A 14,284-nucleotide genomic window follows, 5' to 3' on the forward strand; every position below is an offset into this window, starting at 1 on the left:
CAATATTTTAAACTCAATTCGATAGTGAACTGGCAGCCAATGCAATGATCGCAAGAGGGGAGTGGCATGATCAAACTTTTTACACCGCTTCAAGAATCTAGCTGCAGCATTTTGAACAACTTGTAGCCGAGAGATTTGGGACTTTGATATTCCGAAATAGAGGGCGTTGCAATAATCCAGCCGAGACGTAATAAAGGCATGGATAGCAACCTCTAGAGAGCTTTTTGAGAGAAATGACTTGATTTTAGAAAGGGAGTGAAGATGGAAGAAGCTAGAACCTACTACAGCACTAATTTGTTTATCAAATTTGAAGGAATTATCAAACAACACACCCAGATTTCGAACATGGGGAGAAATGAAGGAGTTTCATGAGAACATTCTGCAATGTACGAATGTACTTTTGGGGTTTGCTTTCAGAAGGCAGTTTATGATTTTATAAAAAAAATTGTATGCCTAGGACCTCAATGTTTTGTTGTTGTTTTTGTTATTTATACAGTGTGTGGAAAATACTAAGCATTATATTGTAGACAGTTTATGGCAGTTTAAGGCAGATTATGCATATATATATATATATATATATATATATATTACAGTGTGTGGAAAAAAAGCGTTATATACTAAGCAAAACAAACTTAAAATATTAAAAATATTGGAAAATATTTTGTATTAAGTGATACAAAAACCTTTTTCCAATATTTGAATATTTTCAATTAAATTAAAATTTTGTTACATTTTTGTATTTAAAAAAAATAAAAAAATACTAGACTTTACATAATAAATATTGTTTCAAAGCAGCTTCAATAGTGAACATATGACCAATGAGCAACAAGAAAACTAGAAGTATTCAACACAAATAACAACTATACGCAATATGTACATTGCAAGGAGAGCTGAAAATTGAGAAAGAAAATTTTTTTTTTTTACTAAATACTAAATGTAATAATATTATATAATATAAAATAATATTATATAATATTCTTACTAAATATATATTTTTTAAATACGTAATGAAACTTTAATGAAATGAACTCTAGTTTGAAAACTTTTGGCCTTAAATGGAATAGGCTACATATTTGTGTGATTTTGACCCACTTTATGGAAGTTCTGTCTGCATTAACCCATTTAATTTATATATGAGCACATCTCCTTCAATAGTAAGCAAATGTCATGCTTGTTCTAAAAAAAAGTTTTAAAAAGTGAAAGTATGTGCTTATATCGTGATAATTTTACATACACAATTGCAACATGTTCAACTTTCTTGCATTCCCACCCCAACCCATACAAATGCAGAAATGTTAAGATGGCGTATATCAAGGCAAATGTACAAGACATTGCGGTCATGCAAGGCAGAGTATTACAGCTATTTTCCTCAAGGGAGGGAGGAAGGGAGACCATGCCAGTGTTTGAGACCAGGGAGGAGGGAATAATTGTCCCTGCAAAATCCTCACGTTTCTACGCCTGCCTTTGCTCACTAGCAGATTAGGGTGTGCATGGGTTGCCTAAGCTCACAAAGAGACTAAATGTAATTTATATGCTAATTTATACCGGCTTGCAATGACGTGCACGGCTCCTCATTTAGCTTGTAGAAATGGTATTATCTTCGCTTATTGTCCAAACTGGTTATTTTCAGACAGGGCAGGACAAAGACAAAATAATATCACACCTACATATTTTAGATTAATATCTAATTAAAGCTTTAGACTGGTTTGTAATCATGTGAAACTGGTGCTAAAAACAGCTGCACCCCAGACGCTCTGATTTGGTTTAATAACGGGCATGTCCTGTTATCTATAATGTCATTTGTCTCTTTAACCTCTGTGGCCTCACATGCGTGTCCAGGTGTGAGTATTTCTGTGTATGTGGGTGGGGTTTGTGAGCTGGGCAGGGCTGAGTAACATGCTCAGGTAGGGCTCGCTATCACAAGGCTGTAAAATCCTGCGCTGCAGTATGTCAACAATAAGTCCCGTTGCACGTGCCAGTGGAGGGATCACAAAAACACTTGAGCTAAATAAATACCGCGTGCAGCATGTGAAAAAACACACAAAAGAGTAAGGCAGATATTTGCTGGTAGTTTGAACTTGTTTACCACAGAAGGGTTCCAAATGATGTGTACATGATGGAAAACACAGATTGAAAGACAGTATTAATGAAATAATTAGCTTATTGTCATAAGCACTGCACAGTATTAAAGGCATAGTTAAACTAAAAACATTCAGCAATCAGGAATATACAATGAAAGTGAATGGGAACCAGCCATGGTCACTATTGCCTCAGGAAAAAGTAGCTTTGACATTGTGATAACTTCTTTTGTTTTCCATAGAAGATACTCATGTGCACTTGCAATGTCATGCGGTTGAATAAATGTTCATGAAATTTTTACTTTTAGGTAAATTATTCCATGCTCTCTAGATTTGTGTCAGTGTAAATCAATATATTTGTTAGTGGTGTTTGCTAGGGTTAGAGGTTATTCAAAATCGATAACCCAAGTACGCAGTTTGCCATTTAACTCATACTACACTATCAGAAAAAAAGCTATTACTGGGATTGTACCCTGAAAAGATACACCTTTGTATCTTATTTACCCCTAAAGGTTTCATGTTAATACTTTAAAGATACAAATTAGTATATAAAGTGTACATTTTAATATCTAAATTGTATATGACAGCTTTTACACCCTCATTTCTAAGAGAGTACAGATATTAATGATACGTCAAATCATGCAAAATGTTAGGACAGGTGAGTTTTTGTTTTAGTGACCGAATACAGTTTTTCTTCCAGAAGATGACAAAATTGGTAGGAAAAAAATCCCCTAGATGTGGACTGAAAAGAGTACTCAAACATCTATCAAACATCTAGGGGAATCAGAACATATGTGACCCTGGAGCACAAAACCAGTCATAAGGGACAATGTTTTTGAAATTGAGATTTATACATCTGAATAAATAAGCTTTCCATTGATGTATGGTTTGTTAGGATAGGACAATATTTGGCCGAGATACAACTATTTGAAATCTGGAATCTGAGGGTGCAAAAAAAATCAAAATATTGAGAAAATCACCTTTAAAGTTGTCCAAATGAAGTCCTTAGCAATGCATTTTACTAATCAAAAATTACGTTTTTATATATTTACGGTAAATATCTTCATGGAACATGATCTTTACTTAATACCCTAATGATTTTTGGCATAAAAGAAAAAAATCCATAATTTTGACCCATACAATGTATAGTTGGCTATTGCTACAAATATACCCTTGCTACTTATGACTGGTTTTGTGCTCCAGGGTCACATATGGAGACAGTGACTGTTGACAGTAAAACAACCACCATAGTGTGAAAACTGCAAGGCCAGCTTCAACATCATTGTTTGCACAAGCAAGAAGAAGCATTTTGTTTATTAAAAATATCATTAATAAGTCTGCCTGTTGAAAGCCACTACTGCATTACATTGTTAAAGCACCATGGTGCAAGCGATTCCCGAAACGTTTTGGACACTGCCGCTTTAAATCGCATTCTCTTGGCCCAGATCTGACCGACTGTGTCCTCGGGTTGTTTAAAAAGTCAATCTGAAAGCCACGGTGCACATTCTACCAAAACGTGACTCCTCGTTGCCCCTCTCTCACAGGAGACGCATCTGTGTGGGAACCGTAACATCATCGCAAAGCCCCTGTGTATATGTAGCTTTTGATGCTCGCGACTCGCGATTGTTGTAGCTGCTTACACGAGACTGCGGATTTGGTTCGGGTAGGAACGGTGTCAGGAATCCATGTGAGGCGCCGGTCAGGTGTTGTGCAGTTTGGCTGGGGCACTGTGCCAGGGCTATTATTGGAGAGGAGAGGCGGGAGAGCTCGCGAACACGTGAGACCGTGATCCTGAGCGCATGACCGGAGAGGATGCGATAGGATGCAGAAACCCAGAGGGAGAGAAAGAGAAACCTGCGGGGGAATGGAAATAAAACAAGCCGATGGTTTCATTTGAAGTAACGTGTGACCATTAAACCAAACCATAAAACACATCTTGAGTTCACTAAAATGGGGTCGTCGCAATATGTTGCTGTACAGCCGTCATTGTTTTTAACGCATGAGATCGTTCTGACGGAGGAAACCTCACTCACTTCCAGTCGTTTAGATCATTACATCACCTCCCTCTGAAAGCTGCTGCAAGCGATTAAATATCGCGCACATAATGCCCCTCCCCCCTCCCCCTACAACCTGACAGATCGCAAACAAACAGGTACGGTACGCAGTTGTTTGAACTGGATCTTTTTGATCGATCGGTCGAGTCGATTCTCTCATTTCTCGAGTCAAAAAACCACTTGCTGAATTCAGAACAGCATATTAGCATACTTCGACTAATATTGGTCGCCGTGATTTTGCCAAGTTAGACATTTTCCTAGATCAACATCTTTGGTTGATGCCGAATCAACATTAGCCTACCGTCCAAAAACAGACCTAACCCTATCCCACACCTTAACCTAACCCTAACCATGATTAATTCCTAAAACCAGAGGGACATGATAGCTGAGTAACAAAGGGTGTAGAAACACCTAATCATGGTTGTGAACCTAAAACTGATTTTCCTGTGAACTTATCCCTTAATTCTGACTGTTTGATGGGAATTTTGTTCCAGGATCAACAATGATGTAGGCCTATGTTGAACATTCATGAAAATCCGAGAACCAATTAATAGACTGATAAGCGCATTTGTAGTGAACCTGGAATTTGATGGTAGAGCAACAAGGAAGTTACTCTAATAGCCGAATAGGAAATAATGAATACTGGAAATATATTCATGACTTGATAGCATGACAGTTATCAGCAAATAAACAATCTCACATGCTGGTTTAAATAAATAACATTTCATTAAAATATGTAAAAAGGCTTTCAGTCTAGATAGGTAAATTACATTTAGCATTGTTTAATGCCAATGCAAATTAGATTTGATTTGCAAATAAGCCAGTACAACAAACCGAACTGGGGCACATGAAATTAACCCTAACTCTAACTTTTAACTAGGGATTTAACATGTTAAAACTTAAGGTGCTTGAAAGACTAGTGAAAATGCAACATCAACCGTTTAAATGAATTAATAATAATGTACATTTACTAATAATGAAATTTACTAACAAAATAAAGTTCCATTTTTATGTTTTTCCCCACTCAAAGGCTTCATACACTCTTGTATTTTTGCAGGGGGTGTGATACTCTACGCTGGCAGCAATGGCAGTGCCAGTCCATGCCCAGGAAGCCCCTCTAGTGGCTATCAAACCCAATCTCCATCTTCTCACTCCCAGCCGTCTTCCCCAGAGGAGGTCACCTTCACCGAGATTGGGGTGCTCAAGCAGCAAGGAAGAGTGGGAACACCACCTTCTCCAAAACTGGTATTTCAGTTCCCTGAAATCTACAACAACTCCACTACAGGTTCAAACCCGCACAGCTACTCCCATCCCATCGCTGGTAAAAGGCCTTGTGGATTCACTGGCACGTTTACCAGTAAGTGGGTTCTCTTTTTAGTACCTGCATCACACAAAGTCAGCATCTTCTTTCACAAAGGAATAACGAGTCCCCAATATTAAGGACATGTGTTCTTGTACATCCTGACCCCATTCTCTCTCTGTTTCTAGAGGGAGAGAAAGGGAAACCTGCGGGGGAATGGAAATAAAACAAGCCGATGGTTTCATTTGAAGTAACGTGTGACCATTAAACCAAACCATAAAACACATCTTGAGTTCACTAAAATGGGGTCGTCGCAATATGTTGCTGTACAGCCGTCATTGTTTTTAACGCATGAGATCGTTCTGACGGAGGAAACCTCACTCACTTCCAGTCGTTTAGATCATTACATCACCTCCCTCTGAAAGCTGCTGCAAGCGATTAAATATCGCGCACATAATGCCCCTCCCCCCTCCCCCTACAACCTGACAGATCGCAAACAAACAGGTACGGTACGCAGTTGTTTGAACTGGATCTTTTTGATCGATCGGTCGAGTCGATTCTCTCATTTCTCGAGTCAAAAAACCACTTGCTGAATTCAGAACAGCATATTAGCATACTTCGACTAATATTGGTCGCCGTGATTTTGCCAAGTTAGACATTTTCCTAGATCAACATCTTTGGTTGATGCCGAATCAACATTAGCCTACCGTCCAAAAACAGACCTAACCCTATCCCACACCTTAACCTAACCCTAACCATGATTAATTCCTAAAACCAGAGGGACATGATAGCTGAGTAACAAAGGGTGTAGAAACACCTAATCATGGTTGTGAACCTAAAACTGATTTTCCTGTGAACTTATCCCTTAATTCTGACTGTTTGATGGGAATTTTGTTCCAGGATCAACAATGATGTAGGCCTATGTTGAACATTCATGAAAATCCGAGAACCAATTAATAGACTGATAAGCGCATTTGTAGTGAACCTGGAATTTGATGGTAGAGCAACAAGGAAGTTACTCTAATAGCCGAATAGGAAATAATGAATACTGGAAATATATTCATGACTTGATAGCATGACAGTTATCAGCAAATAAACAATCTCACATGCTGGTTTAAATAAATAACATTTCATTAAAATATGTAAAAAGGCTTTCAGTCTAGATAGGTAAATTACATTTAGCATTGTTTAATGCCAATGCAAATTAGATTTGATTTGCAAATAAGCCAGTACAACAAACCGAACTGGGGCACATGAAATTAACCCTAACTCTAACTTTTAACTAGGGATTTAACATGTTAAAACTTAAGGTGCTTGAAAGACTAGTGAAAATGCAACATCAACCGTTTAAATGAATTAATAATAATGTACATTTACTAATAATGAAATTTACTAACAAAATAAAGTTCCATTTTTATGTTTTTCCCCACTCAAAGGCTTCATACACTCTTGTATTTTTGCAGGGGGTGTGATACTCTACGCTGGCAGCAATGGCAGTGCCAGTCCATGCCCAGGAAGCCCCTCTAGTGGCTATCAAACCCAATCTCCATCTTCTCACTCCCAGCCGTCTTCCCCAGAGGAGGTCACCTTCACCGAGATTGGGGTGCTCAAGCAGCAAGGAAGAGTGGGAACACCACCTTCTCCAAAACTGGTATTTCAGTTCCCTGAAATCTACAACAACTCCACTACAGGTTCAAACCCGCACAGCTACTCCCATCCCATCGCTGGTAAAAGGCCTTGTGGATTCACTGGCACGTTTACCAGTAAGTGGGTTCTCTTTTTAGTACCTGCATCACACAAAGTCAGCATCTTCTTTCACAAAGGAATAACGAGTCCCCAATATTAAGGACATGTGTTCTTGTACATCCTGACCCCATTCTCTCTCTGTTTCTATCTTTATCTGAGCAGAGACTGGAGGCATGGTGCTCCTTTGTAAAGTATGTGGAGATATCGCATCAGGGTTCCACTATGGTGTCCATGCATGCGAAGGCTGCAAGGTAAGACAGAGCGAGCCTCTGATAAATCAAACATGCATGAGTCTTTTCTGTCATATCATTGTGGTTTAATCATATCGCATGTCTTTTGTTCTTTGCAGGGCTTTTTCCGCCGCAGCATTCAGCAGAACATTAACTACAAGATGTGCGTGAAGAACGAGAGCTGCCTAATAATGCGCATGAACCGCAACCGCTGCCAACACTGCCGCTTCAAAAAATGCCTGTCTGTTGGCATGTCCCGTGACGGTGAGAATTTTAAGAGGTTATCAGGGCACTGACATATAACAAATAGTGAAAAGTCGTACTTTCATAGCATTCTTCAGGCCAAGCACCACACCCGCCCCCTCAACCTACTTTCTTCTTTTAGTCTTGCACCGTTGGTGACTTTCAAGAGAGCAAGTTTCTTTTAGTTTTGTTGTGTGCTCGTTTCTGTCTCTCGCTTGCCCTTTGTGGTCCCTTCTTTTTCTCACCTCCTTCTCTCCATCGGTTTACCCTTCCCCCTCGTACGCTCCCTAAGCTCTGCCTCCCAATCCCTCCTAGAGACAATGATTTATGAGGGATGGAGTCACGCAGTCCCTGAAGCTATCAGTCATCTGGAAAACTGCAGCAAATACAAGAATTATTTTAAGAAATTGGAACACGGGCGACTTGATTACCACGCTTGTGGCCTTAAAACATCCTCAGCAATTAATGTTGTGCTGCAGCAAAAATTAAGCAAGGGATGCAGAAAAAAGCAAGGCATCTGAACTCTTCAGAAGAACAATGCCTTTGGCGGAGATTTAACCCTGAATAACACTGAAATGAACGATAAATCTTGTCCGATGAACTTTTGAGGAAATTTAGCAACTGACACTTGTACATTGTGACCTATTTAGTCAGGTTCTCAGCAGAATTTCACATGGTTACCAGCGGATGTGCATCAAAGTTAGGTTGGCTATGATAGCAGATTGCACTGGATGTTGTTCTAAGAGTGCACTAACAGAAATGAGTCTATTGGGTACAAAGTGGGGGAGGTAAACAGTCATTTTACCCTGGTTCCTGAAATTGTTAGGGCCCACAACCTAGAAACCTGTTTCTCTGACGGGTTCTCTTGCACAAACAGGAAAACCTCATGCAACGGCCTCAAATACCACAATAAAGTAGACGCCCTGATTTCATTTCACTTCACTGCAGTCTTTAGTTTAATTTCGGTGGTGTGATACAAACAGATGTTTGGTTTGACACGATGGGGCGGCATGGTTTCACTTCCGCTATGAACTTGCCATTTGTTAGACTAGTAATCAGTGCAGCGCTCTGAAGCTATGTGTGTCATGTTGTTTGCACAGGATGAAGCACCGTAGTCTTCAGATCAGATACAGTCTAAGAATTTTAACTGAATTTAACAGATTTAAGTGAAATTCAGAATTGATGTATTGGAATTTGAATTGGGCACACCCCACCGGAAGTCGAATTTGAATTTGAATTGAAATGACAGGAAGAGGAATTTACTGAATTGCAATTGAAACAAACTCAACACTGGCAATGCATTCTAAGAAATGAAGTGTTACGTTAAAGTTTTTTTTAAAACAAACTAAATAAACTTTTGTTAAACCAACATTCAGAGTTTTAATTCTGCTCTTCTAGTTAAAAATTAGTAACATTAACTTTTTTGAATTTCAGTTTATGTTAGTTTTACTGCCTTGCATTCCAAATCGAAGTGCAATTTTGCATCCTGTTTGCTACACTAATTAAAACTGAGCTGGAATTCAGGAAATTGAATTGTAATGGCAACAAGAAGAATTGACTTAATTGCAACTGAAAAAAAAAAAATCTATCTATAAACATACAAACTGTTTTTTTAACTTTTCTCTTTTTTTGACAAAATAAGGCATTGTCCGACCAAAATTTAAAGTTTATTTTGCTTTTCTAGTTGAAAATTAAATTTATTTCAATTTATAATGAATTTTAATTCTGCTTTCCTACATTCAAATCTAAGTACAATTTTGTATCCTGTTTGCCAAACAATACAATACAAATTGAGCTGAAATTCAGGGACTGAATTGCAATTTAAAAGGCATTTTCTGTTCAGTTCTAAATAGCACACAACCCTGATTGGTAAGTGCCAAGTCAGTTATGGATTTAGCAATGCAAAATATTTATCATCCTGCAGGGTAACACATGCAACCATTGCATGTTAGTTACAGAAAAGTTAAAAAAAATGTGTCCTGTTGGCTTATCTCGTTTTCTCAGATGCAGGTGTTGTGAGACATATATGATATATGGAACATCTCTGCCATTTGCCTTCCTTCTGCTCTCATCCTGTAATCCCAGGATGTACCATAATACCTTACACCTACTGCCACCTCAGTCTGCCAAATGACATTCTTCTCTTCTCTTCTCTCTTCTCTTCTCCCCTGCTTTTTCCTCTCCTCTCCCCTCCTTTCCTTACATTAGTTTCTCTCCCAATTCCCGTGGCATTGTCATCACGTTCTGCCTGACCCACTGCCCTACTTATGGCTTCAGAGAGGAGTGAGAGTAGCATAGGGATGAAGAGAGGAAGGGGAGGTAGTGACGGAGTGATGAAGAGTGGGGGGAGGTAACACATGGTAGCATTGGTGCTATTTTTAGATTCAACAGCTGACAGATTTACTTAGAGGAGGGGGTGGTGATGGAGAAAAGAGTGAGGGGCTTGTAAAAGATGCGAAAGCATCCAATACATAACTAACACATTTAATGATCATCAATATTCTACACCACAGCGACCAAAGATACTAGATAGCAAGTTGTCTCCTACACAGCAGCTGTGCTATTTTTGTGTGTGTTTTTTCTTCACTTCCAAAGCAATTTTCAGACAATATTTCACTTTTTTGTCACGCTAGGCTATTTCTGATGCTGCCATGTGCTTTATTATAAAAGAAATGGGACATGGACATTTTGATTACTGATCAGGCAGGCTCTTTTTATCATTGATTCGCCGCATAGAAATGCAGTAGTTTCACAACATCTTGTACTGTATTTTTTATCATTGACTAAGACTCAAAATTGACTAAGACTAAAAATGCATAGAGTTTTTGTCCATATAAAGAAAAGGTGTGGTGTTCAATATTGTTTTGGATCCCACTGACCTTCACAGTATGGACAAAAAGAAGTTTCTTCAATTTCAAGAAAGAAGGCAAAAAATTTTGAAATTTTGAAATTTTGAATTTTTCATTTTGAAAAAACATTAAACATTACAAATTTTTGTCTGTAGAATAACATGTACAGATAAAGCAAATATTAAGAAAGCAAATTATGGCTTTATGTTGTCCAGTTTCTTCAATTTCAAGAAAGAAGGCAAAAAATTTTGAAATTTTGAATTTTTCATTTTGAAAAAACATTAAACATTACAAATTTTTGTCTGTAGAATAACATGTACAGATAAAGCAAATATTAAGAAAGCAAATTATGGCTTTATGTTGTCTTGTTCATGTTGTCAACCAATTGTTTCTCTCTCTCTGACCCCTAGCTGTGCGTTTCGGCCGCATCCCAAAACGAGAGAAGCAGCGGCTTTTGGACGAGATGCAGAGCTACATGAACAGCCTCAACGAATCGTCCACCATGGGCATGGAAACCTCGCCACCACATGAACCTCCTCCCAGCCCCAGCGAGAACCAATCCAAAGAGGCCATTGGTGCCTTATCACGAGCCTACCAGGACATCTTCACAAACACACAGGACCACCTGAGCAAGCATGCAGGCAACATGACCACCAGCAGCAGATCGAGCACCTTTCAAAACAACCCTTCTCAGGACAGCAACTACCCTCATGGGAACCCTCTCGTGGGGTATCACGCGACTACTCACGAAAGCTTCTCGACCCCGCCTCGCTGCCCAGTTGCTTCCAGCGACAGTAAATGCCCGGTTTCATTGGTGGACAATAATCGGTACAGCTACGCTCCTTCGTTCAGCCAAAATCACTCCCAGTTGAGCGTTAGCCCGCCCTCACAACTTGCTCAGGTCGATTACAACAGCTACGTGGCTGGCGAGTCCCAAACCCAGGCCTCATGTCCGTTTAAGTTGGCTGCTGGCTCCAAAGTGCTGGTAAGAATGGTTCAAGATACATACTTTTTTTATTGGCATCTTTGGTTCCATGAAGAACCTTTAACATCCATGGAACTTTGTATTGTACAAAAGTTTCTTTATAGTGGAAGAAGGTTTGTTAGATTATTAAGATGTTTTTACAATAAGAAAATAATGGTTCTTTTGTTCACTGAAAGGTTCTTTAGGGAACCAAAAAATGTTTCTTCTATGGCATTGCTGTGAAAATGTGCTTCTTTTGAAATCTTTATTTTTACGAGTTTGTCATGTCAGTGTTTCATTTTAGTGCCAATATTATGTTTATAGGAATAATTTAAGATCAAAATACAGAAATAGGTCAATAAATTAAAGTGCCCCTATTATGGGTTATGAAAAGTTCATATTTTGGTTTTGGGAGTCCCCAACAACAGGTCAAAACACTTTCATTGTCTTATAATATGCATTTGTTTTTACCTTACATGCTCAACGACTCCCAAACGATTCGCTCGACGATTCATTCTTTCAAACTCCTCCTTTGCGTGATGCTAATCTGCGGTGATTGGTCCGATTGGTCTCATTTTCCTTTCATCATGCCTGATAAAGCAGCGTTTGTGAGCGCAGTGCTGCTTTGTGTACAGCGTTACCGGGTAAACCGCTATTTTTACCGCTCCAAAAGCAGCACCTAGTGGCAAAGAATGAATTAGCATTTTCATTCAAATCAATTCAAATGTTGGCGAAAAGACCAACAAGTGGGCGGACAATATGCTAATGTTCCATGTTGACATCAACATTAAACGGCTTGGGATTCGTTTTAAAAACCACTCGTTTCAATGATTCAGAGTCGACTCTTTCTTTTGAGAGACAATTACTTTATACACGGTGCACTTTCAGATTTAAAACTTTGTTTTCATTCACTTAGAGCTGTGTTACACACTGCATGAAAGGTAATTTTCAAAAATCCATAATAGGGGCACTTTAACCCCTGGTTAATTTGGTGTTCCCTGCCAAAATGGACTGGCCTTTTAAAAACTGCTCATAGATTTCTCATTGTGCAGTATTATCACCAAATCTTGGATTCAATCCTTTTGTCAACTTGTTTTCTGTCAGTTAACACAGGTTTTGTTTTCCTTTTTTGGAACTGATTGATCGTAGGCCTCAATGACCTCAAAAAAAAACATTATTTGTGGAAAATGTTGGCAATATTCACTCAAAAACTAAGGTCAGTCAGTACAAAAAGAAATACAAAACGTGTGCTAACTGACAGAAAACAAGTTGACAAAAAGACTGAAACCAATATTTGGTAATAATATATCATAACAATAAATTTGTAGGTGATTTTTTTTTTGTAAGCCGGTCATTTTTGACTAGGAACATCACAAGGGTAACACAGTGGAAAGAAATATCCCAGAAAAGTACAAAAATTCTTATTATTGATTTTTTTGGAAGTTGTTTTACCCTTTGTGAGCAAAGTCAGTAAGTTTTAATCCAATGTGATAACCAAAACACAACATGAAAGTTAAGCATACGTGCTAATAAAACATTAAAATAATATATACCATCTCTATCATAGGCCTGTCCACTGAACGCATGCCCTGTGTCAGCACCTGGCGTCTCCAGCCAGCAGCTGTGGGAGTCTTTCTCTCAGTGCTTCACGCCGGCTGTACGTGAAGTGGTCGAGTTCGCGAAGGGCATTCCGGGCTTCCAGGAGCTTTGCCAGCATGATCAAGTCATGTTGCTCAAAGCAGGCACTTTCCAGGTACTGATTACACATTTCTCCTAAAGTTTACATCCCCTTCTGTACTATTAAAGGTGAAGTGTGTCATTTCTAGGCCACTAGCAGCACGAAACCAAACAGATTTCCCAATCAGCCTAACTCAAACTCACGCAGTTGGTTTAGCCACAGTTTGACATGTCAGATCACTCAAAACAAACACAGCAATGTGTAGATAACATCACAGTGTTAACACCCCTACGGACATCAACCTACAAATGATGAAAATATTTTGAGAGTGAAAAAAAAAAAAAAAAACATCACATGGGTCAATTTTTTCGCCTCCATCTAATCATGCTGTCTTTTTACAGGTGCTTATGGTGAGGTTTTGTTCACTGTTCAACCACAAGGAAAGAACAGTGACTTTCCTGAATGGGCAGACGTACCCACTGCTCACCCTTAGGGGTCTGGGCATGGGCTCCTTGCTGGACACCATGTTTGAGTTCAGTTCCAAGCTGAGCTCTCTGGGCCTGGAGTCAGATGAGATGGCTCTCTTTATGGCAGTGGTGCTGGTTTCTGCAGGTAAGAGCAACACAGGAATCAAATTAATTAGTGCTGTTTGCTAAGGCGTGCATCACTGTTATTATTGCTAATGCTTAGTGTTGAAGATGTGAATAATCCACTAACATTGAGCTAATCATTTAAAATAGGGATGCTCATTAGTGCAATATTAAAATTCTTTATTAAAATAAATTTGAAACTCAAATAGAAGTCTGTTTAAACACAAATTTCATGTTAGTACAAACAAACACTGACTTTCACTGTTTTGGGTCCAAAACAACACTGACTTTCATTGTATGATGAAGGAAGAAAAAAAAGACTAAATATAAAAGACTAAATATACTAAATTAAATAAATTTACTTATAATATACTAAATTAATTTGAGTATTTTTAATTTTTTTTTAATTAAAATACAATTGTTTTAAATCAAACATAAAATACTAAAAAAATCAATCACTAAAAATAATGTATTCATAATCTTCGTTATCAAATTAGGTTTAAAATATATATATATATATATATATATATATATAAATATTTAAAACGTATA

At 38.4% G+C, this 14,284-nt stretch overlaps 1 protein-coding gene across 1 annotated transcript in view; it reads left to right on the top strand.

Annotated features, from left to right (window-relative positions):
- LOC107715006 (nuclear receptor subfamily 1 group D member 1-like) overlaps nucleotides 1-14,284 on the top strand; it is a 25,101-nt gene that overhangs the window by 9,866 nt on the left and 951 nt on the right. Inside the window, exons 2-7 of the mRNA XM_016521028.1 lie at nucleotides 5,190-5,489; nucleotides 7,341-7,429; nucleotides 7,528-7,672; nucleotides 10,911-11,485; nucleotides 13,032-13,217; nucleotides 13,544-13,754. Coding sequence (XP_016376514.1) covers nucleotides 5,190-5,489; nucleotides 7,341-7,429; nucleotides 7,528-7,672; nucleotides 10,911-11,485; nucleotides 13,032-13,217; nucleotides 13,544-13,754 — 1,506 coding nt within the window. The remainder of the gene's footprint in view (nucleotides 1-5,189; nucleotides 5,490-7,340; nucleotides 7,430-7,527; nucleotides 7,673-10,910; nucleotides 11,486-13,031; nucleotides 13,218-13,543; nucleotides 13,755-14,284) is intronic.

Source organism: Sinocyclocheilus rhinocerous, unplaced genomic scaffold (genome assembly GCF_001515625.1).
Source record: "Sinocyclocheilus rhinocerous isolate Xijiao unplaced genomic scaffold, SAMN03320098_v1.1 scaffold28, whole genome shotgun sequence".
Classification (NCBI taxonomy): domain Eukaryota; kingdom Metazoa; phylum Chordata; class Actinopteri; order Cypriniformes; family Cyprinidae; genus Sinocyclocheilus; species Sinocyclocheilus rhinocerous.